We start from the raw sequence: 23052 nt of genomic DNA, 5'->3' as shown, positions 1-23052 counted from the left end.
CAACAATGCTAAAGCACCCTCATAAAGAGTGAGGAGCTCTGGGTTTGGGCATTAGAGAACATGCATCTTGTCTTGTTACCTCCACCTGTAAGCTTGGGGGCTTTTGCAAATTCCTTTTGTCCCCTAAAGTGCAAAGTCTTCACCTTTAAGTAAAGATAATAGAAACCAGACATAGGGGCTCCTGGGTGGCTTAGTTGGTTAAGCGTCCCAACTTCAGCTCAGGTCATGATCTCATGGTTCCTGGGTTCAGGCCCCATATTGGGCTTTGTGCTGATAGCTCAGAGCCTGAAGCCTGCTACAGATTCTGTGTCTGCCCCTCCCCCACTTGTGCTCCGTCTGTCTCTCTCTCTCTCTCTCTCTCTCTCTCTCTCTCTCTTTCTCTCTGAAAAATAAACATTTAAAAAATTAAAAAAAAAAAAAAAACAGAGATAAAAGATTAAAAGGATGGGCTCCTTGCCCTCAATGCCCCTGAGTATGCTTTCATGGTTGTATTATCAGCAATGGCTTCCTTTACTTTACCCCCAAATCAATCAACCAACCATTCTCTCTCTAGTTCTAGTTCTTTCTCTCTCTCTCTCTCTCTCTCTCTCTCTCTCACACACACACACAAACACACGCACACACACACAGTATTGTGCTAGCTGCTACAAAGGATATTCTAGAAGAGTAAAATGTGATCTTTGCCCTGGAGCTGTACACTGGGAAGTATAATTATAATTCTCATATGAATGTATTTCCCAGTGCTTCTCACAGGACTCAGGAAATACAAAAATTAATATGTCTGCTTTTGTCCAGTTATGCCAGCAAAGCCATGGTTATACCAAAAAGAAAAGAGATGCCTCCACCTTGTGGCTGGGTCTTCTTCAGCTGGGAAGCATTGCTATTTTTAAGCTTATTTCTTAATGCAAGTTAAAAGATTGTATTATGTTTACTTTCATACACTTCTTCATCTTCATACTGTAACGTGTATCAGGGACTTCTGTGAAGCCCTTCCTCTCCTGGAATTCAAGGTTAGCCTTGGCCAAAATGAAGTAGCTAGCATTTAAGAAATGTTTATGAAACTTTTATTCTGCGCTTAGGCACCTTAGTCAACAGTAGAAAAACAATAGTGAACAAGGCCCAGACACCACAAAGCGTTCTGACCTAAAGCCCTCACTCTCTCAGTGCCCCCACACACACACCCTCAACTCCCTCCGAAGACTCTTTCCTCCATCAATCATGCTGTATCTTACACGGTACCAATTTTGGTCCCCACTACAAGTTAAGTTTTTATTATCTATTATTTTTAAAGCAATGTGTTAGTTATTACTAGAAGGTGCAAAGATACCATCCATGTTTCTAGGAGTTTATAATTCAGTAAGGGCAGAAGTGAGAAATGGTGGTGGAATGAATAAATACACAAACAGCTAGAATGAGAGGCAGGGTTGCAGGGAGTGCTGCAAGAGCGGCATAGCTAAAGCACAGCCAATGTGGAGAGAAAGGAGGGCGGCTTTCCCCTGGAGTGACTGGAGACGGCTTTGTGGACAATTTGAGAGGAAACTTGAAGGACGGGCATGACTATAGGATGAGATTGGAGGCGTCAGGGGAACGGTAAGAATGACTAGCAGGGGTGAGGCAAGAGCAAAATTGCAGGCGTGAGAGAGCCCAATGAAGAATGGAGGAATGAGAAGCCAGCCAGATTAAACCCAGGAGAATGGCAGGGATACGCTGGAAGAAGGAGGAAACAATGTCCTGAAGGATCGTCACACTGGGCCAAGGAGCTTAGATTCTGTTCAAGAAGGGAATGAGGTGGGGAGGTGTTTGAAGGGGAGAGAGACCAAAACAGAGGTGAGCTTTAAAAAAAATGTTTTAATGGGGGCACACTGTCAGTACAGAGCCCCATGCAGGGCTCAAACTCACAAACTGTGACATCATGACCTGAGCCCAAATCAAGAGTTGTACGCTTAACCAGCTGAGCCACCCAGGTGCCCCCATAAGCAACTTTTAAAGCTCACCTCTGCTCAGTCGGCTGAGGGCTCAGGTCAGGATCTCACAGTTAATAGGTTCAAGCCCCGTATCAGGCTCTGTGTTGACAGCTGGGAGCCTGGAGCCTACTTCGGGTTCTGTGTCTCCCTCTCTCTCTGCCCCTTCCCCACTTACACTTGCTCTCTCTCTCAAAAATAAATAAACATTAAAACATTTTTTTAAAGCTCACCTCTGTTTTGGTCTCTCTCTGTCTTTCTCTCTCTGCCCTCTCCTGTTCACACATGCTCACGCGCGCTCTCTCTCTCTCTCAAAAATAAATAAACGTTAAAAATATATAAATAAATAAAAATAGAAGATACTTGTGGCAACCATATGGACAAAAAGAAGAGGGAGAAGAGAGAAATAGGGAATGGAAAACACAGGGAAGAGAAATAGGAAACTAGCAGCTGCTGCTGACAACAGAGTGGAAATAAAACTGATGGGTCTGGAAGCTGACTAGAGGCAAAGGCAACTGAAATCTTGAGCAGTTTTAAAAAGCACATTGAAGTCACTAACCTGTAATCCTATCTTAAGAGAGTATTTGTATAAAAGTGAAATATTTAAACGAATAAAGGTTTCCAAAACTACCTTCTCTAATATGGGCAAGGTTACCACCACCTGATTTTTATGTCTTATTCTTGAATTATTGCTTAAAGCTTTTGTCTGAATCTGTTCAGGCTGCTATAACAAAATACCACACATTGGGTGGTTTATAAACAGAGATTTAGTCCTCACTGTTATGGAGGCCAGAAGTCCAAGATCAAGTTACAGGCAGATTCAGTGTCTGGTGAGAGCCTGCTAACTGGCCCTGTGTCCTCATATGGTGGAAGAGGTGAGGAATCCCTCTGGGGTCTCTTTTATGAGGGCACTAATCCCACCATGATGGCTCCATCTTCATGACCTAATCACCTCCCAAAGGCCCCACCTCCTAATACCATCACCTTGGGGGTTAGGATCTAAATGTACGAATTTTGATGGGATACAAACATTCAGATCACAGAAGCCTTCATATGTCATATTCATCCATTGTTTTAAAATCTATTCTTCTGTTCCTCTTCCTCTCGAATTCACTGCCTTTCCTTCTCTCTCGATTCTGTATCCTGGGGAACTGATTCCTGCCTGAATCACACTCTTTTACCCATTGTTTCCTGTTGGATTTCACTGATGAGAAGCAGAGCAGAAGATCAGAGGGCAGGAAGAAAGAAAGTATAATCGTTTTCTAACAAATGATCACAAACTTAGTAGCTTAAAGCAACACCAATATATTCTCTTACAGTTCTGGAGGTCAGAATTCTAAAGTGGCTTCAATGGGTTGAATTCAAGGCTGGTTCTTTCTGTTGGCTCTAGGGGAGAACCCACTCCCTTGCCTTCCCCAGCTTCTGAGCCACCTATACACCTTGGCTTATATATAGCCTCTTCCTCCATCTTCAGTACCAGCAGTGGGGCATCTTTTCTCATTTCTTACCTCTGTTTATATCTTTAAATCTTCTCTTTCTGATTTTGACCCTTGTGATTGGGACCACCAAGATAACACAGGATAGGATGATCATCCTATCTCAATGTCCTTAACTTAGTTGCATCTGCAAAGTCCCTTTTGCCATGTAAGGTAACATATTCATAGACTCCAGAGACTAGATGTGGACATCTTTTGGCGGGACATTATTCTGTCTGCCACACAGAGGTATTTCTTTCCCCTGTTGCTCCCAGCCTCCATGCTCTGGGCCTAGAAATGTTCATCCCTCTATGATGGCAGCTCTCATCAGGCTCTTTCATGGTCCCAGCTCTCACTAGGTCCCTGAAACTTTCCTTCCTCTCCCAGGCTTTTCCAGACAGAGGTGGTAACAGTCCCCACCTTCAAAGGCTCAACAGCCCTCTTTGCTTCCTAAGCCCTGCCCACACCTCTGCCCATACCTAAGCCCTGCCCACACCTGTCACTACATTGCCTTCTAAAATCCCAGCTAACTGATATGCCCATCTTGGTATGCCTTAGCACACTCTCGTTGACACTGTTAATGTGTCAGGTCTGGAAGTGACACACACAGAAAGTGAATGTAACACAATATGCAAGAAGGTTGGCTTCAGAAAAACCAAGGATTATTACCCTGTGCCAATGTCACAGTCATAGTACAGAGCCTAATGCTTGCATCTGATTAGAAATATGGGGAATAATAATCCCTCATTTTCTCTCAGTTACATCCAGGGAAGGGAAATGACAGCCTACACAGGAGTCCACAATACAAAGTTTCCTCTTTGATTTCGTTTTGGTTGCTTTTCAATCAAATAGGGAAACTGACTTCATGACCTAATATAAGTGATTTCTGGGCAGTTGGATGAGCCACTAGCTGAACTGCCAATGATAGCTTTCTATTCTTGCTCAGGCGGATAATTTCAAGATATTTCCCCAGTCTCTTCTTCTTGCCTGAGCAGTCAAACGGTCATATGAAAGTGGAAAGGTTATGGTTATTTTTTCCTTCATAGAAAATATTTTGTTTCAACCAGCTTGTCTTTAGAATCTTTCTTTGTATTCATGTCTGTCAGTACAATAGAAGTTATCCCTCTGTCTTGGCTTAGGGTTTGGATTAGCTGTCCAACATTCAATGAGATTCTTTTTCTAAGAGCTATATATCTAAAAATGATAGAATAAAAATAGAAAAATGGCATCAACATTCTATAGGAATTCCTAAAATTCAGAACTTACCAAATGAACAGAAGATTTTTTGTGTGTTTTTTACTTCTCAGTGATATTTTAGGAAAAACATTCACCTCATTTTTCCCATTAAATAGCCCCAGTAGCTCAGCTCCATCTCTCCTAGTTTCATTATTAAAAGCTTACCACTGTGTTTCATTTTCTCTCTCCTCTGCCATTACAATGACAATGATGGTGATAACTATGAGAATTAATAATCCAGGATTGCATTTGTATAGTTCAGAGTTTACAAGGCACTTACATACCTTTCATATTATTTGATCATGGTCAAACCTGGTTGACATATATTATGAAAGCAAGTTTAATGTTTTTATGGATCTTGTTTAAATTTGGTTTACACAATAAGGAGCAAAGAGTGAAAAAAAAAACGTCTTCTGAAAATGTTTTTCTTTCAATGATACATCCCTCTATTGAACAAATATGTATAGGTAGGCACACCCCAAGATTTTCATTTTTTTTTCTTTTTTTAGTGAAAGAGAGAGAGAGAACACACAAAGAGGGGAGAGGAGCAGAGGGAGAGAGAAAGAGAATCCTGAGCAGACTCCACACTCATCGTGGAGGCCCACACAGGGTTCTATCCCACAACTCCAGGATCATGACCTAACCCAAAATCGAGAGTCAGACGCTCAACCAGTTGAGCCACCCAGGCATCCCACAACTCAACATTTTGAAAGAAATGCTGAGGAAAGGCACCCAGCCCAGACTGAAGGGATCATGGAAGGCTTCCTGGATGAGGTCACACCTGAGGTGTGTCTGAAGGAATGAGTAGGATTCTGCTACTTTCAGGGGGGGGGGCAGATTCTAGACAATGGATACAGAAAGAGAACTACTTTAGGCAAGCAGGAAGAGATCATCAGAGAGCATGCATGGAGCAGGGGAGCAAGAGACTTGAAGAATGGAACATCAACATCCATGAAAAGCCCTAGAAGAGTAAGGAGATTTAGAAAGAAGCAATCTAATAAAGTTCTCTGTATGAGATTAGTATTGGTAATATTTGACAAGGAAAAAAGAAAGGTTTGCTGAGACAGATACCAAATTGTAATTTAGACTTGACCTCTACAACTGGGCACTGCATCATCCTTAAATTTCACATATATTTACATGTTTTAGTTTAGAGGATTTGAAAAGTAAGAATGAGGAATGGAGGCTCCCGAATGAAGGGCTCACCCTGAATATCCACCAAGCGTGACCCCCTGATTTGAAAGACCAGCCAAGGCACTCCCCTGCCCGCAAGCAGTACACCCAAGTCAAAGATGAAGTATTTCTTGAGCTGTGACTAAGTCTGTTCTAAAGGGTGAATATGAAATAGGGTATATCCCTCGCCTCAAGGGATAACCCTCAGAATTCTGCAGCTCCCCTAACTTCTTATTTCCCACTTGTTCCCCTCACTTTCACGGTCCTTCTCAGCGAGAATATGCTCCGGCATCACGTTGATTAAGGATCCTTCTGAAAATCAATAAGGGCTATTTCACACTTGTGTTTAGATGAAGTTTCTTGAGAGATGTTGGGATGTTTTCCTTTTAGTGATTATTTTGTAGAGCATAGTAGAAAGAGAGTTTCTGTTTTCAACATACACCTTATCTGAGGCAAATAAAAGTCACAGCACTTTGGTGCTCTCAAACATGTGCTTCACTTTCCAACTGGGTTGGAAGCTTTCCCTCTGGAAAAACCTGCTGACTTGATGGGCTCCTGTGCCTTTGCTGAGGCAGCCATGCACGACGGTTTGTAACAAGAGCCAGGTCCTATAATAGGCACTTGGATATCATGTATTTAAATCACCAGTCTAGTGGAAGAAACAGGAAGGTTAGCCAAAACACTCAGCATAATCCCTTGAATACTTTACTGCAATGGTTATTAAATAGTGTCTAACAGGGGCGCCTGGGTGGCTCAGTGGGTTAAGCGTCCAACTTCGGCTCAGGTCATGATCTCACAGTTCATGAGTTTGAGCCGTGTCAGGCTCTGTGCTGACAGCTCGGAGCTTAAAGCCTGCTTCAGATTCTGTGTCCTTCTCTCTCTCTGCCCTTCCCCTGCTTGCTCTCTCTCTCTCCCTCAAAATAAACATTGAAAAATGTTTTTAAATAAATAAATAAATAATATCTAACAAAAGTTAATGGTGAAAACAGTCATTATGTATTAAAGATCACCATCAAGTTGAAAATCAGCCTGTCCCTTTGCTCCAGCAGGGCCATTAATGCCCATGTGTCCTGTTGTCAGAGCACCTGGTGATGATGCCTGTGGCAGGCAGTGGCAAACACCCTCAGTCGGATTTTTTTCCCAGCACGTTATGATTTTTTCGTTCAGACTCAGCCTCCATTCTACTTTCTCTCAATCCTTTAGCATTTGTTTCCCACTACTTTACCTGTCTCTACCAATTTTTGTAGGTCACCATTACTCAAACTTCATGTGGCCTCCTCTAAGTACTGTTGAAATTGTTATGGTGTTGCTGGAAGTGCTTAAGGCAGCATTTCAAGAAAGCTTTCAGTAAGGTATGCTGAGACGTACTAAAGCTGAACTATGTTGTGAGAATAGAGATGGCTGCTGTAACTGAAAAGCAAAGCCTTTGCTCAACTGCAAGTAATCAAGGGCCTACTTGTCAAGAGCTGTGTAGATGACACAAAGACAGTAGGTACTTTCTCTGCCCATGAAGGGTCTGGAGTCGACAAGAAAGGCCAGACTATAAGCGAAGAATTTCACTAACCTCAGGCCTCAGATCAATAGCCACAAAAATAGTCCACAGCTAAATCTTCCATGAAATAAAGAATAGAGATATCCATTATTTGTTGGTATAAAACTCTCACAGAGTTCAAATCCTCACACCTAATTATAATCTAGGGTTTCAGTCATGTATGATCATACAAAATAGGTTCTTGTGGTGCAGTAGTAGTAAGAGGGGGGTTAACTGATTACAGCCAGCTAAGCATGTTTGTGCGGTGTCGGAGTAAGACTTCAGTGGGAACGTCTGTGACTCAGGGCTAAAGTAAGTCCAGGATTAATCAAGTTCTTCTAAAGATTTCATTGATACAAACCAAATACATTCTATACAACTTGGTTACAAAAGTGCATACGGTACAGAGTTTACGTTTTTTTCTTACATCTTGAACTATTAACTGCTTAAGAAATATTGAAACTTTTACCTTTACCTGCCTTGGTTTTCCAATAAGAAGGGAAAAAGCTTTACCCACAGGGCCCCTGGCAAGTTCAAGGATTTGGTAATAGCTTTGTTAACGAAACATCTGCCATGATATATGAGCAGAAATGCAGAACTTACTAGGCTATGCCAAGAGTGGGCAGCCTTTTCTTTTCTGTTCTTTTCCTTTCTTTTCTTTTTTTCAGTAAAGTGACTTTTATCTTCAGTTGAAATATAGTTGACACACAATATTACATTAGCTACAGGTGTACAACATAGTGATTCAACAAGTCAATGTGCTATATGCTCACCACAAGTGTAGCTGCCATCTGTCACCATCCAACAGTATTATAATATGTTGTGCCTTTCATCCCTGTGACTTATTCATTCCATTATCGGACACCTGTCCCTCCCACTCCCCTTCACCCCTTTTGGCCATCTTCCCACTCCCGCCATCCCCTCTGCCAGTCATCTGTTTGTGAGAGGGGGCAGTCTCATCTCATTCATTGCCCCTAAGACATTGATGTAGGGTTGTTAGTTGCCCTAAGATACAGGACTAAAGGTATAAATATTTCTTCCATGGGGAAAAAAAATGAATGCCTGGAATTTTATTCTAAGTCCTTTGGTTAGTTTTCTAAATTCGACATCTCCTTGACACACACACATCTGTGAACTTTGAGACTCCCTCTCTCTCCCCACTTCTTTTTTTCTCTCCCTCTTCCCTCCACCCACACCCCTCCTTTTCCCATCTCTCTCTCAATTCTAATTAGAACTTGATATTTTAAAAATTCATTAAGAACAAGTGGAGGACATTTGTAAAGTTCCACTTTAGTACGTAGCTCAGCTAAAGAGAGCTCTGTAACAAAGTATGGAAAGAGAAGACTGTATCAGAATCACAACTGGTCTTTTTTTTCTGCATCCCTTAAAGGACTGCAAATTTTCCATTGGTTTTATCAAATTAATTCCCTCATTTGATTTGCATGTGAGGTAGGAAAGTGATGCTTTTCAACTGGCCACCCCTTGGCCACAAGGTGTGAAGGTAACCAGAGAACCTCTCTGCCCCTGACATATTCAACTCCTTATACATCCAGATACTAAGGATGAAAGCAAAAGGATTCACATTTGAAATTTATTTGAAGAGTCCCATTTAAAGCGACTATTCAGGGACACCTGGGATACTCAGTCAGTTAAGCATCCGACTCTTGATTTTGGCTCAGGTCATGATCTCTCAGTTCATGAGATTGAGCCCCTGTGCTGCCAGCACAGAACCTGCTTGGGATTCTCTCTCCCTCTCTTTCTGCCCCTCCCCCACTCACACACATTCTCTCTCACGCACACTCTCTCTCTCTTTCTCGCTCTCTCTCAAAATAAATAAACAAACATTTTTTAAAAAAAGAAATAGGGGCGCCTGGGTGGCTCAGTCAGTTAAGCGGCCGACTTCGGCTCAGGTAATGATCTCGCGGTCCGTGAGTTCGAGCCCCACGTCAGGCTCTGTGCTGACAGCTCAGAGCCTGGAGCCTGTTTCAGATTCTGTGTCTCCCTCTCTCTGACCCTCCCCCATTCATGCTCTGTCTCTCTCTGTCTCAAAAATAAATAAACGTTAAAAAAAAATTTTTTTTAAAGAAGCAACTATGCATAATACTAGTAGTGGAGTAAAAATAAAAATTAAACCTTTTTTATAATTTCTGTCATTTCGCAAAGAGAAACAGTTCTTGAGTCTGTTGGATTTGTTGCTACCCTTGGCAGTAGGTCCAAATGACTTGGCCCACTTTTATAATCTGCCCAGAACACCTTGTAAGATTCACTTTGTGACAGTGACAGCATTACCATCATTTTACCTGACCAGCATCCCCTCCACACACACCAAAAATTTTTGTTCCGAATTTGGTAAGATCCTGGACTATTCAAAAACTTCCATTGCTTCCAGTGAGGCAGAAAATCAACATACTACATCCTCCAGTGTCCTGTCTGGGGAGGGGCTTGGGAGAGACTGAAAGTCTTAGATGAAAACTAAGGATCCTTGATCCAACCACACCAGAGGCATCCTCTTCTCCCTCTGAGGGGACCCTGCGTCAAATCTAAAAGTATGGAAATCTGCCAAGCCAAAAGGTCAGGTCATGCTCCTGGGAACTCAATAAAAGTAATACCCCTGACTCTTCCCGGAGCCCCGTCCCTGAAACTCCTGCACCGGAGACGTCAGTCCAGCCCTTGTGCAGCCCTCGTACCCTCTACTTCTCAACCACCCCTGTAGTCTTCCAACCCACCACCTCTCCCTCCCATGCTAAGTTTTGTTCCCTTGGTCTTCCTGAGATCTTAGGAGGGAAAAGGAAACATAACAAATGCACAAGAGAATGAAAACATCAAATTTTCTAAGTCTCTCAAGTATGGGACCAGAATGCAGATGATGTATGACTATTTCTATCACACCACAAGATTCCTTTTGCCCTCTACATGACTCTCGCACTGTCAGTCTCAAGACAGAAGTGTCCTCAGGCAAAGGTGGCTGTCACGGTTGTTTTGGGGGCCAAGAGTGTTTGTAACCCCTTCTCCCATGATTTTCAAGATAAGCCATGTGTAAATGCTTCATTCATTTACAAATACTTACAGTGCATCTCATATGAGATACATCATTAAAAGTGACACAGTCACTGCCCTCATTTGCTTCTTGAGACCATGGTATGTTTGGTCTCTGTCTCTTTCCCCACAGCCTCCCAGTTTCCCACTTGATAGACAATGTGATAACCTCACAGACTTCAGCACCCTTCTTTAATCTCCCACTTTCTCTCCAGTCCAGTCTCCATACTGATGACTCAGGGAGATTTCTAGATACCACTTTGCTTCCCAGGTCGGGTTACCGGCTGATTAAAGTTTTCAGTGGCTGGTGCACCTGGGTGGCTCAGTCGGTTGAGCGTCCGACTTTGGCTGTGGTCATGATCTCACAGCTCATGAGTTCGAGCCCCATGTCAGGCTCTGTGCTGACAGCTGACAGCCTGCTTCAGATTCTGTGCCTCCCTCTCTCTCTGCCCCAACCCACTCGCATTCTGTCTATCTCTCTCAAAAATAAATAAACATCAAAACATAAATAAAATCTTTAGTGCCTTACTGTTGCCTTAAAAATAAAGCCTGAACTCCTGAGTAGCAGAATAAACTGACAGTTCTCCAAATATACGATGATCTCAAGGCTCAGGGTCTTTGCATCTGCTGCTCTCTCTACCTAGAATGCTCATCCTCCTCCTTCATCTGGGGAACTCTTACTGATACTTCAAAACTCAGTTGAGATGTCACCACCTCCAGAAAGCTCTCCCTGACTACCAATTCACCCATTCTGAGTTAGATGTCCCTCATTTCTATTCTCTTAGCACCTTGTTAATATCTCCATCATAGCAAAGGTATATTGAATAATAACCTTATTTACCTGCTTCCTCTCCAGTTAGACTGACAACTAGATACTATACCATTTATCTCTATCTTTATCTTATCACCCTAGTAGACTGTCTAGCACATGGTGCTAGACATAAATCATTTGGTGCCCAGAAATCATTTGATGAGTGAAGAAGGTCCACGTCTAGGAGGGAAGATAGAAAAGCATAACTGTAACAAGGTGTGATAAATACTAGAGTGGGATACAGTGACAAATGAATGTAAATATTAGAAACATCTGCTTGTAAAGAAGACAGTGTCGAGGAAGGAATCCCAGAGAAGATGCTTGGACTGGCTTTGAGGAAGAGTGGGAGATCAACAGGTCTATAGGGAAGAGAATGCAAAGAGAACAGTAGCATATGGAAAACCCTGGATGCCTCAATAGTCATGAAGCCTTGGGGAGACTTCTCTTAGAAGAATGACTCCAGGGGCGCCTGGGTGGCGCAGTCGGTTAAGCGTCCGGCTTCAGCCAGGTCACGATCTCGCGGTCCGGGAGTTCGAGCCCCGCGTCGGGCTCTGGGCTGATGGCTCAGAGCCTGGAGCCTGTTTCCGATTCTGTGTCTCCCTCTCTCTCTGCCCCTCCCCCGTTCATGCTCTGTCTCTCTCTGTCCCAAAAATAAATAAACGTTGAAAAAAAAAAGAAGAAGAAGAAGAATGACTCCAGTGACAATAAGAAGAAGATATTGGTGGGAGAGTGACAGGAGAATATTGGAATAATCCAGGTAGATACCTGAATTTCACTAGTTAGCAATGGGTTACAAATGAGGTCAGAGAGAGGAAGTGAACCCACCATGCCCCTCAGATTTCTCACTTGAGTGAGTGGTAGTACCGTTAACCAGATTTAGAGAAAAAAAAGTGCTTTGGGAGAAAAATGCTAAGCCCAGTCTGCTGGTGCTGAATTGGAGGTGCCTATTGGACGTCCAGGTAAAGATGTGTAGTGTTCAAGGGGATGCATGAGTATGAAGCTCAGAGGAAAAGTCTGGCTAAGAATGAAGATTCTGTGATAACTTCACTGGAACTTTCATTTTACTTCTGCAATTTAATACTGTGCCATGAGGTTTCAGTCATGGGTGGGAACTGCTGGGAGAGCAATAATTGGTCCCATCTCTGCCTCTGGCTTGGATACAGTGGCCTCCAGTAAGCTACTCGAATTCAGGCTGTGCCTGTGCCTTATGGGAAAGGAGACAATTAAGGAGAACTGAACAAAAATGTTGCAAACATTGCCCCTAAAACAAATTTAGTCCTGTCGTTCATCATTCTTCTCTGAAATGTGGAAGTCATACCAGTGGGGTAAACTTCTGCCACTGCCCAAAAGCCGTACTTTCAAAGACCACCATACACAAAGTGGAAGGAGAAGTCTTTTCCTTCATTGCACTGAAGTCCTTACCCCTAGAAAGTCCTCTTCAAACAGAGATATTACTCTCTTGCTACTACAAACATGTGTTTGTTCTTTTCCCTCATTTTGGGGGTGGGGAGTGGTCTTATTTTAGTGCTGTCTTGCCATTGTGATGGCAACTTTTTATTCCTCTTCTTGCCCGGCACCCATCTTGATAATGCTCTGCTATGGGGAGTTTATTCACGATTCTGTCTGCATTATAGAGTTTAGGTTGAGGTCTGCTTTTAGGGACCCAACTAAAATAACATTTTTGCAAAGCAACTCATGGTGCTTTCCCTGGCCAATTTATCTTAAGTGACTTCCACTGAAATGAAATATATTTTAATTCAAAGGTTCCTGACAGTAATGGTACTGTGAGAGTTACCTGATGTGTTCATGGTTGAACCTCTTCTATTCCATCTAACTATTCACAGAGGCTAAATGGGAATTGCTTATGAAGCCTGGGCATTTCTAACAATTCAAGAGGGACTGGTATTTAACCAAACAGTTCTGGCAATCAGGTGCGAGCATGGCAAAGATTTAGCAAGGGCATTAGTCATGTGTGGAGAATGGAAGATCTCATTTTTAATTCAAACAACTGTGATGGAAAACTCATCATCAAACTTGAATATCAACCAACCATATTTACAAAGAAGGCGATATCACAATAGCACCCAGGAGAATTTAAATGATGCATGATGAAAATTCTCAGAGAAGCCCAAAAACCGATCATCTCATCCAGCATGCTGAATTAAATGCTGCACTAAGTCCAAAGCTGGCACTGTGTTCAATGAAAAGGCCTTAAAATATTTACTTCTTGTTTCAAAGCAAAGGTGCCAGGTTTGTTTGGAATTGTGACTTCAAACATATTCCCTAATTTTAAAAAAATGCTAAAAGTTTAATTAAAGCCTCTGCCACACTGAAAATAAGTAACATATCACCCCAACTTTATGGCCTGATATTTTAATTTCTGTAAAGGTAAATTAAGTTTGGTGGTCAGATTCAAGATGTAGCCAGGAATTAGCTGCTTCTGAGAAGCAGGGGGATGCAATCAAATTGTTCAGATGCTCTATGAAAACCAGTATTCTTTAAGGGATGCTTTTCTAATCTGTTGGAAACGCAAGGTGAGTAGAACCATCCTTGGCTGAGTTAATGTTTCCTTAATTAACAGGTAGGAGATCAAATCATTGAGATCAATGGGGAAAGCACAAGAGACATGACACACGCCAGAGCAATAGAGCTCATCAAGTCGGGAGGAAGAAGGGTCCGTTTGCTGCTGAAGCGCGGGACGGGGCAGGTCCCGGAGTATGGTACGTTTCATGTTTTGATTCACGTGTTTTCTGTTTCTTCTGTGTACTGTAAATGCCTATGCTTATTTGTAAAACTGTATCAGTTCTCTAATTCTACCTAAATATAGACTTGGCTATCAATAGATATATACATGCATATGTACATTTAAGCCGAAGATTTATATGCGTGTGAGCTCTTTCTTTTGCTCCCTTGGTTAAGTGATGTTTAAAATAGCAAATAGAGGACCTTTCAGGGCATCTCTGAGCGTGCAGGGAGATCCAGCCACCACTTATATGTTAGAACTTTTGCAATTTGACTAACAGTCTTCTGTTCATTTGAGTCCACAGTAATTTATCACTTATTTCCTAAAATTGCTCATGAATCACAACTGCCCTGTAGGGTATGTGACTGGGACCAGGGAACAAACAAGAACAGATCTTCAGGTGGGGAGATTAGAATGTAAACTTCATGCAGTGATTGCATTTTCTTGGCATTTAGGGATAGTTCAAAAATTCACTCTAATGTTGTGTATCTCTGTGCTTTTCAGGAAGGAATTGAAGTGCATTAGATTTGGCTTCAGAAGTCTTTAATGGTGTTATTTTTCAGCAGCCCATTTAAGACATCACTGACAGTTTTACTAAGAAACTGCTGGGTGGTCATTACATGAGAAGCATCACACCCTGAACTGGCTATAATTAATCTCAGGGAGTGACAGAAAGACAGAAAGACAGATATCAGTGAAAACAGGCACAGGGGGCAATGGGATTTAACCATGGTCTGAATAATTAGCTCAAATTGTTGATCTAGAAAAATTGACTCTCATTTTCATCCATTCATCCCCTACCACCCCCCCCACACACACACACACAAATTCTAAATAATGCTTTTCCCTCTCAAATTATGCTTACCTTAATTATGGGTAACTTGCCTAAGTTACCTAATAATGAGCTGAACACTTCCTTAGTTAGCAGGCAGTATAGTCCTGAGTTCAGTTAAAATATCTGAAATCAAATGCCCTTAAAAATTTTGTTTTCGTGGTCTTGAAACCCCAAAAGGACTGGCAAATACTCAAAGAAAGTGTTGAGAAGTTTCTGTAGGGCTGGCTCTGTGCCCATGGAAAGATTTCATCCCAGGTCCCATCCTTAATGTTTGGATCTAATAAAATATTTTTAAATATGAATATTAGCAACAAGCTCAGGCCTGATCCTGTTAAATGCACTAATCCTTTTGTACTAATGCACTAATCCTTTTGTAAAGACTCTTACTCTTGGAATAGGGTAACTTTTTGCACCCCAGAGCAATACATGATTCAATAAGACCAAACTGACCTGTGTGAATTAATCACTTCTAAAGAATACCTTATTTTAAATGTATGTTTCATTCCATGGCAAGACCCATTATCTATACCAAGGAATTTCCATAGAGTTAATATTGTTCTTATTTTACTAACAAATTAAACTTTAAGAAGTTAATCTGAACAACATGGCTATCCCGAGCTTTCTTTTCTTTTATGAAATCACTATTTGGTTCACATTTTCAACAGCTTGTCTATAGTGAACTATAGACACTATAGTGTCTATAGTGAGCAGTTACAACAGTACCATTGCCCAATTGGCAGCATGACTCAGCTTATAATGCCTACGTATGACGCTGTCTCAAAGCATCTTTAAAGAAAAAATAAAAACATGTTTTTGAACAAGACAAAAATTCAGGATCATGTCACTATGATCCCATTAATTCATCCATCATCTGGAAATATATGGTTAAGGTTAAATTCTAAAATTAACAAACAGGGTTTGTCAAACATCTGGACACAGTTTAGAGGGACCAATTGTCAATATGGTTAACTCCAGAAGTACTGCAGAGTTCTTCTAAATATATTCCCCTAAAATGTAACATTAAATCATACTTGCCAATGGTTAGTTAGAGTTTGTCAGCTACTGTTGATGTTAGAATGACCTAGATTTTGATTGTAAATTAGCTTTCGAGATTATGTCACAAAATAAGCAATTTAAATTTTTTGTATTTATTTATTTTTGAGAGAGAGAGAGAGCGCACACGCACACACACGCACACATACACACACATACACACACACACACACACACACACACACACACACACACAAGTGGGGGAGGGGCAGAGAAAAGGAGAGACAGAATCACAGGCAGGCTCCCCACACCTCAGCACAAAGGCCGATGTGAGACTTGAACTCACAAACTGTGAGATCATGACCTCACCACCCAGGTGCCCACAGAGTAACCAATTTAATAGAGAAGAGCAAGGTCTTCTCCTTTAGATAAGTAAAAGAAAAATCACAAACTAAGTAAACATTAGCACTTCAGGAAAATCTAAGCTGAAAGATGCCTGGTTTTGCATGAGAAACCAAGAAGGTAGGGATCAGACCAGATCTTTGAGGATAATGCCATCAGGTGATATTTCTGGAGTCATAGCGACTAATGAGGAGGGTGTTTCAGGCGTCTCTAAGACCACACGCACATTCAAAAATCTGCTGGAAAGATTCCTGGGACACAGAATATAGTTGTACTCACAGGTAAGATTTATCATAATGACATAGTAAGGATACACAGTGGGATCATAAGGGGGAGAAACAGGCAAAGTCTGGAGGAATCTAGGTACAGGCTTCTTTATTGTTTCTCTCTCTCTCTCTCTCTCTCTCTCTCTCTCTCTCTCGGTCACCCAGAGATCACTCTTCCCCCAGCAATAAAAATTCAGCAATAAAGGTGTGATACTGTTACCCAGGGCAATTCATTAAAGATTTAGCACCCAGGGCTTATACTGGGTGCTGGTCATGCAGACCACTCTCTGCCTAGCACATACCAAAATTCTAGACTCCTATAAGAAAAGCAGGTGTTCAGCATAAATTGTGTTGTTTGCACGGTTATCCATGAGACACCCTTATCATTTAGGGAAGGGTTTATATTAGTGTAGGAGACAATTTACCTGTCACAGTCCCAGAGGCCAGCCAATGGCCAACCTTGCAAGCAGGTCCCTTTAAGGATAACAGTCTCAAGGCTGTCATGTGAACTCCTGTACCAGGAGCAAGCCAAAGAAGCAGCCACAGTCATTTTACAAATGACCCCAGCATAAAAGGACTGCTCACAGCTAAGGAACATCATAATTCCTTCATCACCAGTTAAGTAGACTATATCATGAAGCAGAATTTTTTGTCCAACGTCTGAACACAAGATGGGGGCGGTAACAAAACCGAATAACAGAAACAAGGACAATGAAAGAAAATGCTTGAGTTAGCCAGTAGATATAACCAAGAATATAATCCACTGTGTCCAAATGGCACCCTCATCACAGGAACACTGAATTTTCCATCAACTATGAGCTTAATCCTGTGTTTGTTTCCTTTGTTTGACTTTTAAGATCCTAAACTTAGCAAAACTCCATCCTTAAAGATAGTTAAAGGAGGTTATCAGAATCTGTAGGAGACATAACCTGCTAGGGAGGTGTGCAGATTTAACCCAGTCTGGGAGAGTGAACTTTGAAGAGTAGATCGACAACCAACAGCCTGTGGCAGGGTTTTAAGTGATATCTACCAGCCCTCCCTCAGATACCTGCAGAATTCTGAATTCACAACAGCTCTGAGGCAAGACCCTTATCTGGACATTTGGCCATGTCAACGAAAAGCTGATTTCGGTCAAGAGAAATACAGAACTCTTGCTCTGAGTTCCTAAGGTGATCTGTGACAGAGAGATAAGCGCAGGTACAATTGAAGGAAAAAAAAAAATACCAAGGGTAATCTGTCAGATTGTTGACTAAACAAAATCAGTGTGAATCCAAGTGAGCTGAGGAGAGGAATAAATATGCTGCAAATATGCCATCCATAATTACCGCAAGACTAATCGGCAGACAACACCCCAGCCAAGTCACAGGCATAAATCAGTAAATGCGGCCGCGGAGGTAGGAGCTGTACACAGGCTGTCGAGCTGCTGCAGGGGGAGTCAGCAAGCGATAAGGGCTTTGAAGAAGTTGCTTTTATGGCTAAGTCCTTGAAGGAGATGGATACTTCAACTCTACTTTAGTCCTCAGGATAAGAATTTGTTGATTATAAACTCCGCGGGAAGCGCGAGCTCCCCCCTCCCCTGACACACATCTCAACAACTGGCAAGAATAAGAAAATTTCACTCCACCATACTGAGAAAAAGAATCCGAAGATGATGCCTCCAAAGTAATGCCCTCCTTGACACTGGTTGTTGCTATTTGAATTAAATCTTAAAAGGTTAAGAGAGAAGAAAGCATGTATCATGGTTGGAAAGCTGCACAGGAATAAATTATACAAATTAGCTCCCTGCCTTGAAATACAGGTGTCCTTCATTAGCATTCAAGGAATCGATGTGAACACTTACTTGATTTAGATGCTGAGCCACAGAGCCAGGGCCAGGGTAAATAGAGGTGCCACTGGATGAAATAAAAATCAACCAGTTCGGACCAACTTGGGCCTTTCCCCTGGTGATATTTGCTGTTCAAATCTGATTAAATTCAAAATAAAACAAAACAGAAATATGCTTCCTAGTCTTAGTGGTCTAGCCTGTTTATTCTCTTAAGAGGCAACAGAGCATGTCTTTATGACTACCAAGGTGAAGGGAGTCCTGTTGCAAATGGAGACTGGTGGTCTTAGGAGACCCAGCAGGGTCACAAGGATGAAGTGAAATTTTCTTAGTATCGGTGGCCCAGGGACAACAAACACCAAATGCCCACGCAAAGGGAAAAAGAAAGAGTCAATCTGAATTTGACTTCCGCCTACCCTTCAATTTTGAAAGTGAATTATGTCTTTAATGGGTTTGGACTTGATTACAGGTCTTTGGTAAATGGAATTGTTTTCATTTTGTAAGCACAATAAAACTGCATTAAGGAAGTAGAGAAAAGATAAGAGTCAGTAACTATAGCTAAAGAAATGAATAGGCCAAATAGTACTGCCTTTCATCAGGAAATACACATGATTTACAATTTATTAGAGCACGAGATTAAGCAGTACTGGTCTCTACTTATATGGCAATAGACGATGTTTATTTGTTTTTTTTTTCAAGAATATACATTGGCCATTTGCAACAACATGGATGGAGCTCGAGCATAATACTAAGTGAAATACGTCAGTCAGAGAAAGACAAATACCAAATGATTTCACTCATGTGGAACTTAAGAAACAAAACAAATGACAAAGTGGGAAATAAAAGGGAGAGAGAGAGAGAAACCAAGAAACAGACTCTTAACTATAGAGAAGAAACTGATAGTTACCAGAGGGAAGGTGGGCATGGTGGCAATGGGTTAAAGCAGGTGATAGGGATTAAGGATTTCACTTGTCATGGTGAGCACTAGGTGATTACAATAAAAGATTTAAAAAAAAGAGAACATATATTGACAAGAATATATATTATAAGTGAACATTATAAGCATACTCATCATCTTTTTTATAGTTATTTGTTCAGCAAGAGCTTTGGTCCCTCTGACCATACGAAGATAAATGCAGACAGTATACCCCTACTAAATATTAATACAAGACAAATCTTATAATTAATATCATCAGTTCACGTCATTACTGTTCACTTAACTAAATCAGGATTTTTCTGGGCACTAGCGATGTGCAAGGCACTTTGCCGGCACTGAACACAAGATACGGTCCTGGCCCTGGGTGAGCTAACAATCTAAGAATGAGGATATATGTAACCACTGATTCTAACAGAATCTAACAGAATCAGTGGTGACTGATTAAAAGGCCTTCACAGATCTGCTCTAGTAAAAAATTTAAGTGGATTTTATTAATTATTTGTGGGATTTAATACATACTTCTAGAGTATTAAGGATCCTTGAAAAGCACTTGGCTTCTTTAGTTTGTTAAACATTGCCTTTGTAATATTTATACCAATGCTTTGTACATTTTCTGAAGAAAGGACTCGCTGAGTATAGGTAAATTTCTGCTTAGACCTTGTCTGAATTATTCTAAATTCTAAGTCAGTAAACCAAAACTTCATCTGGCAAATTTGCTAATCACCGATGTTCCCCTCCTGTGGCTGTCAGCCCCCAGAAGCCTGGAGCACTATAACCTCATAGCCGGAGGGTTTGTGGGTGTGCTGCTGTGCCCCCACGATAAAAGGAGAGAGTCTCCATTGTCTTGGCTTCTTCCTCAGAGACCACGTTCAGTAGGCTTTGCACTAATTCACCTGCATTTTTAATAGGGCAAAAGGCAGCTTGCTTCAATAATAAATTCTGAAATTTAATTTCAGCTTCTGACATTCATGGTTGAGTGTATCTTCCTTTTCCATGAGAGGTTCCACAAATCACTCCAGTACACCTCTACTGAGTCAGACCCAGGGAAGAGCTCAGGCTGTCCGGCAGAACTCCGGGCCGCATCATACAGAGGACAGGGTTCGTCCTGCCTAAAAAGGCTCACGACTGCTCTCTGCAGCATGTAGGTGAGCCCAGCAAATGCTCTGTGAAGCTCCCAATAAGTTCCCATTTCATGGAGTCAGAGGCAAAAGCTTCCTTAAAAAACACACACAACTTTGAGATTCCGTTTCCCCACTATTCAGCAAAAACCTCATTTGTTATTTTAAGTGGTTTTAGGAGAAGGATGAAATCTCATTTCTTCACATTGTTTTATTGGGGCCCATGGACTATAATGAATATTTGCTCTTTTTGGATACCCTTACATGATTTCCAACGTGCAGTTTTCTCTTTTAAGGATATAGTAAATGACCCCCTTCCCCAAGTCCTCACTTGTTAGGCATTTAAGACTCTGGTAAAATATATTAGACCACATAGTACCCAAGAAATCTACCAAGAAGAACCAATTTGGCCTTTGAGGTCCAACCACCCTCATTTTCCAAATACGTAAGTTGTTGGCCACGTGCATCTTAGAAAACCTAAATATCCCAGCGCTTCCAGTAACCCATCCTGGAGAGTCAGAGTTTAGGCTCTGATAGAACATTCCCTTCCTTCCCCCAGCATGAAGCTGGGCTCTCCCACGGAGGACTGCTTCCTCAAAAGTCCAGGGAGAAGGAATTTTCTTAGAGAAAGCACTACTGAATGCCGTAAGAACATCAACATGGATCCCCAGGAAGTCACACATTTAAGAGAATGTTTTTTACAAGGAGTGGAGGGGAAAAGGGAGAGCAAGGATAAAAGTTAAGAGACAAGAAAGCGGGCAGGCTGGTTTTCAAGCTGTGTGCATATGCATGGGTGAACATGATGTGTGGATCTGGCCCAGGGCTCCGTATTTTTAAAGCTCCATCTCAGGGAATGCCATGCTCCCAAGATTACAGGGTGTATCTTCTCTGGCTCTGCTGTAAAGGCCGGGCGCATAGGAGTTTTTACTTCTCCTTGGCCCCCACTGTCAAGTGTGCCTCCCCCGCTCTGCAGGCTCCTCCTCTGCCCATCTAGTCTAAATGGTTTTTGTCCTGAGACTCACAGCATTACAACTTAAAGAAAGGAGACTAGATCTTCCTCCCATTGTCCTCCCACTTTCCATCTCTGGCCTTTTTCAACCATCCAAGCTCAGCTCCCACCCTCCTCACAGAGGACAGGCTGACCTTGGAGTTCAAGAGTTGATTCGAGATAAGCTTCTAACCCCTCAGCTGCACTCATTGGGAAGAGGGTGCTAAATGCCAAAATCATTTTCCCCACTGATTTTTTTCTTGTCTCAAAGTAGACCTGATACAGAAAAGGTTTTGATCCCTGTGAAGCAGTCAGCCAACCAAACTCTGCTCTCCAGGTGCTCAAAGCAATATACCAGTTCCTTAAGACAAACTCTTGGGTAGGTCCAGCCAACTGCCATAACCAGCAACCGTGGAGTCTCCAAGTCACTTTCAAGCTTTCATTTTTTAACTAAGGCCCTCTAAACTTTTCATTTCTAATGGAAGAAATAATGAGTCCATGAAGCCAGATTTTTGTTATTTGAGAAATCTGCATACAGCCGTGCTCCAAGATAGGATTGTGGCAATGTTCCTATCCTGATAAAGGCTTCTTAATATTTCTTTTTAACTTAATTCCCTCAGTCAGGACCAAAGATGAAATTCTATAATGCCTTACTCCAGGCTTGAATGATGCACTCTAATTATAGCAAAATCTCTAAACTTTGAGAATCACACACATTTTTCAATGTGCTATTTGGGCTCAGTTCTTGTTGTTATTTTTTTCATAGAATGAATGCACACTTAGTCCTGACTAAAGAGCTGTGAACTATAATGTGGCTCAGACATTTGCTTACAGAATAACTTGCTTTTACACTACCGAACAAAGGTCTCTGATTTTCTCAGCATGTGCTCTGTAACACCTAGTGATTCTGGCCTCATCAGGACCCTAAGTGTTAAGGCCGAACATACACACTCATAACATGTGCATTGAATATGCCAGCATACAACTCCATTTTTCACATTTCACTGCAATTTCTACCCCAGCCTTCACAGCAATTTATTTCCACCATGTTCTGGGTTTTTTCTTTGAACTTCTGTCCATGAGGTTTCCTCGCACATGTATCTTTCAAGTCCAGTAAAGGTCACATTTAAAACAAGATGAGAGCCTTCTCTCTGTGTGACACTAAAACAGCTTGATTCTTTTGGTACAAAATTACTTGCATCTTGGCAGGGCTAAATGGTAAACTCAATTAATAAGTCCTGAAATGTAATTTCCATTTCTAACATCCGTAGTTAAGCATTAGTTTTCTTACCACAGAGAGGTTCTGCTTTCCATTTAACCTCAAGGTGCTAGTGCTCACCCTTGGTCTCCCTTCCCTCAGACACATGCCATGCTGTGAAAAGCACTCCATGTGGCATAATCAGAAATCTACGTGGAGCGCTGTTCCATTCTGCATACTGAAGCCATGCAGACATAGCACCCCGTTTGGAGCAAGTTAGGTATTTAGATGGGGAACACCATCAGTAATGCCAGCAAGGAGTACATCAGGCTCAAAATGTCTGAGCTGCACGGCTTAAGTTGTTCCAATCACATTAACCTCACAGTCACCTTCCTTTCCCCTGGGCTGCACGGAGCTGAGAAAACACAGTAGCGGGCAAGGGGTGGGGGTGGGGGTGGGGGGGGTGGCCGTTGGTGCACCTCCTGGGTCCTGTCCCTTGGAGATTATTGATTTGGATATTCTAGAGT

The 23052-nt window shown here is 41.9% G+C and overlaps 1 protein-coding gene across 2 annotated transcripts in view; it reads left to right on the top strand.

Annotated features, from left to right (window-relative positions):
- MAGI2 (membrane associated guanylate kinase, WW and PDZ domain containing 2) overlaps positions 1–23052 on the top strand; it is a 1356537-nt gene that overhangs the window by 1266206 nt on the left and 67279 nt on the right. For both annotated transcript variants that reach the window (XM_047848847.1, XM_047848846.1), the window contains exon 20: positions 13805–13943. In XM_047848847.1, coding sequence (XP_047704803.1) covers positions 13805–13943 — 139 coding nt within the window. The remainder of the gene's footprint in view (positions 1–13804; positions 13944–23052) is intronic.

Source organism: Prionailurus viverrinus, chromosome A2 (genome assembly GCF_022837055.1).
Source record: "Prionailurus viverrinus isolate Anna chromosome A2, UM_Priviv_1.0, whole genome shotgun sequence".
Classification (NCBI taxonomy): domain Eukaryota; kingdom Metazoa; phylum Chordata; class Mammalia; order Carnivora; family Felidae; genus Prionailurus; species Prionailurus viverrinus.
This window is presented reverse-complemented; position numbering and strand designations above follow the sequence as displayed.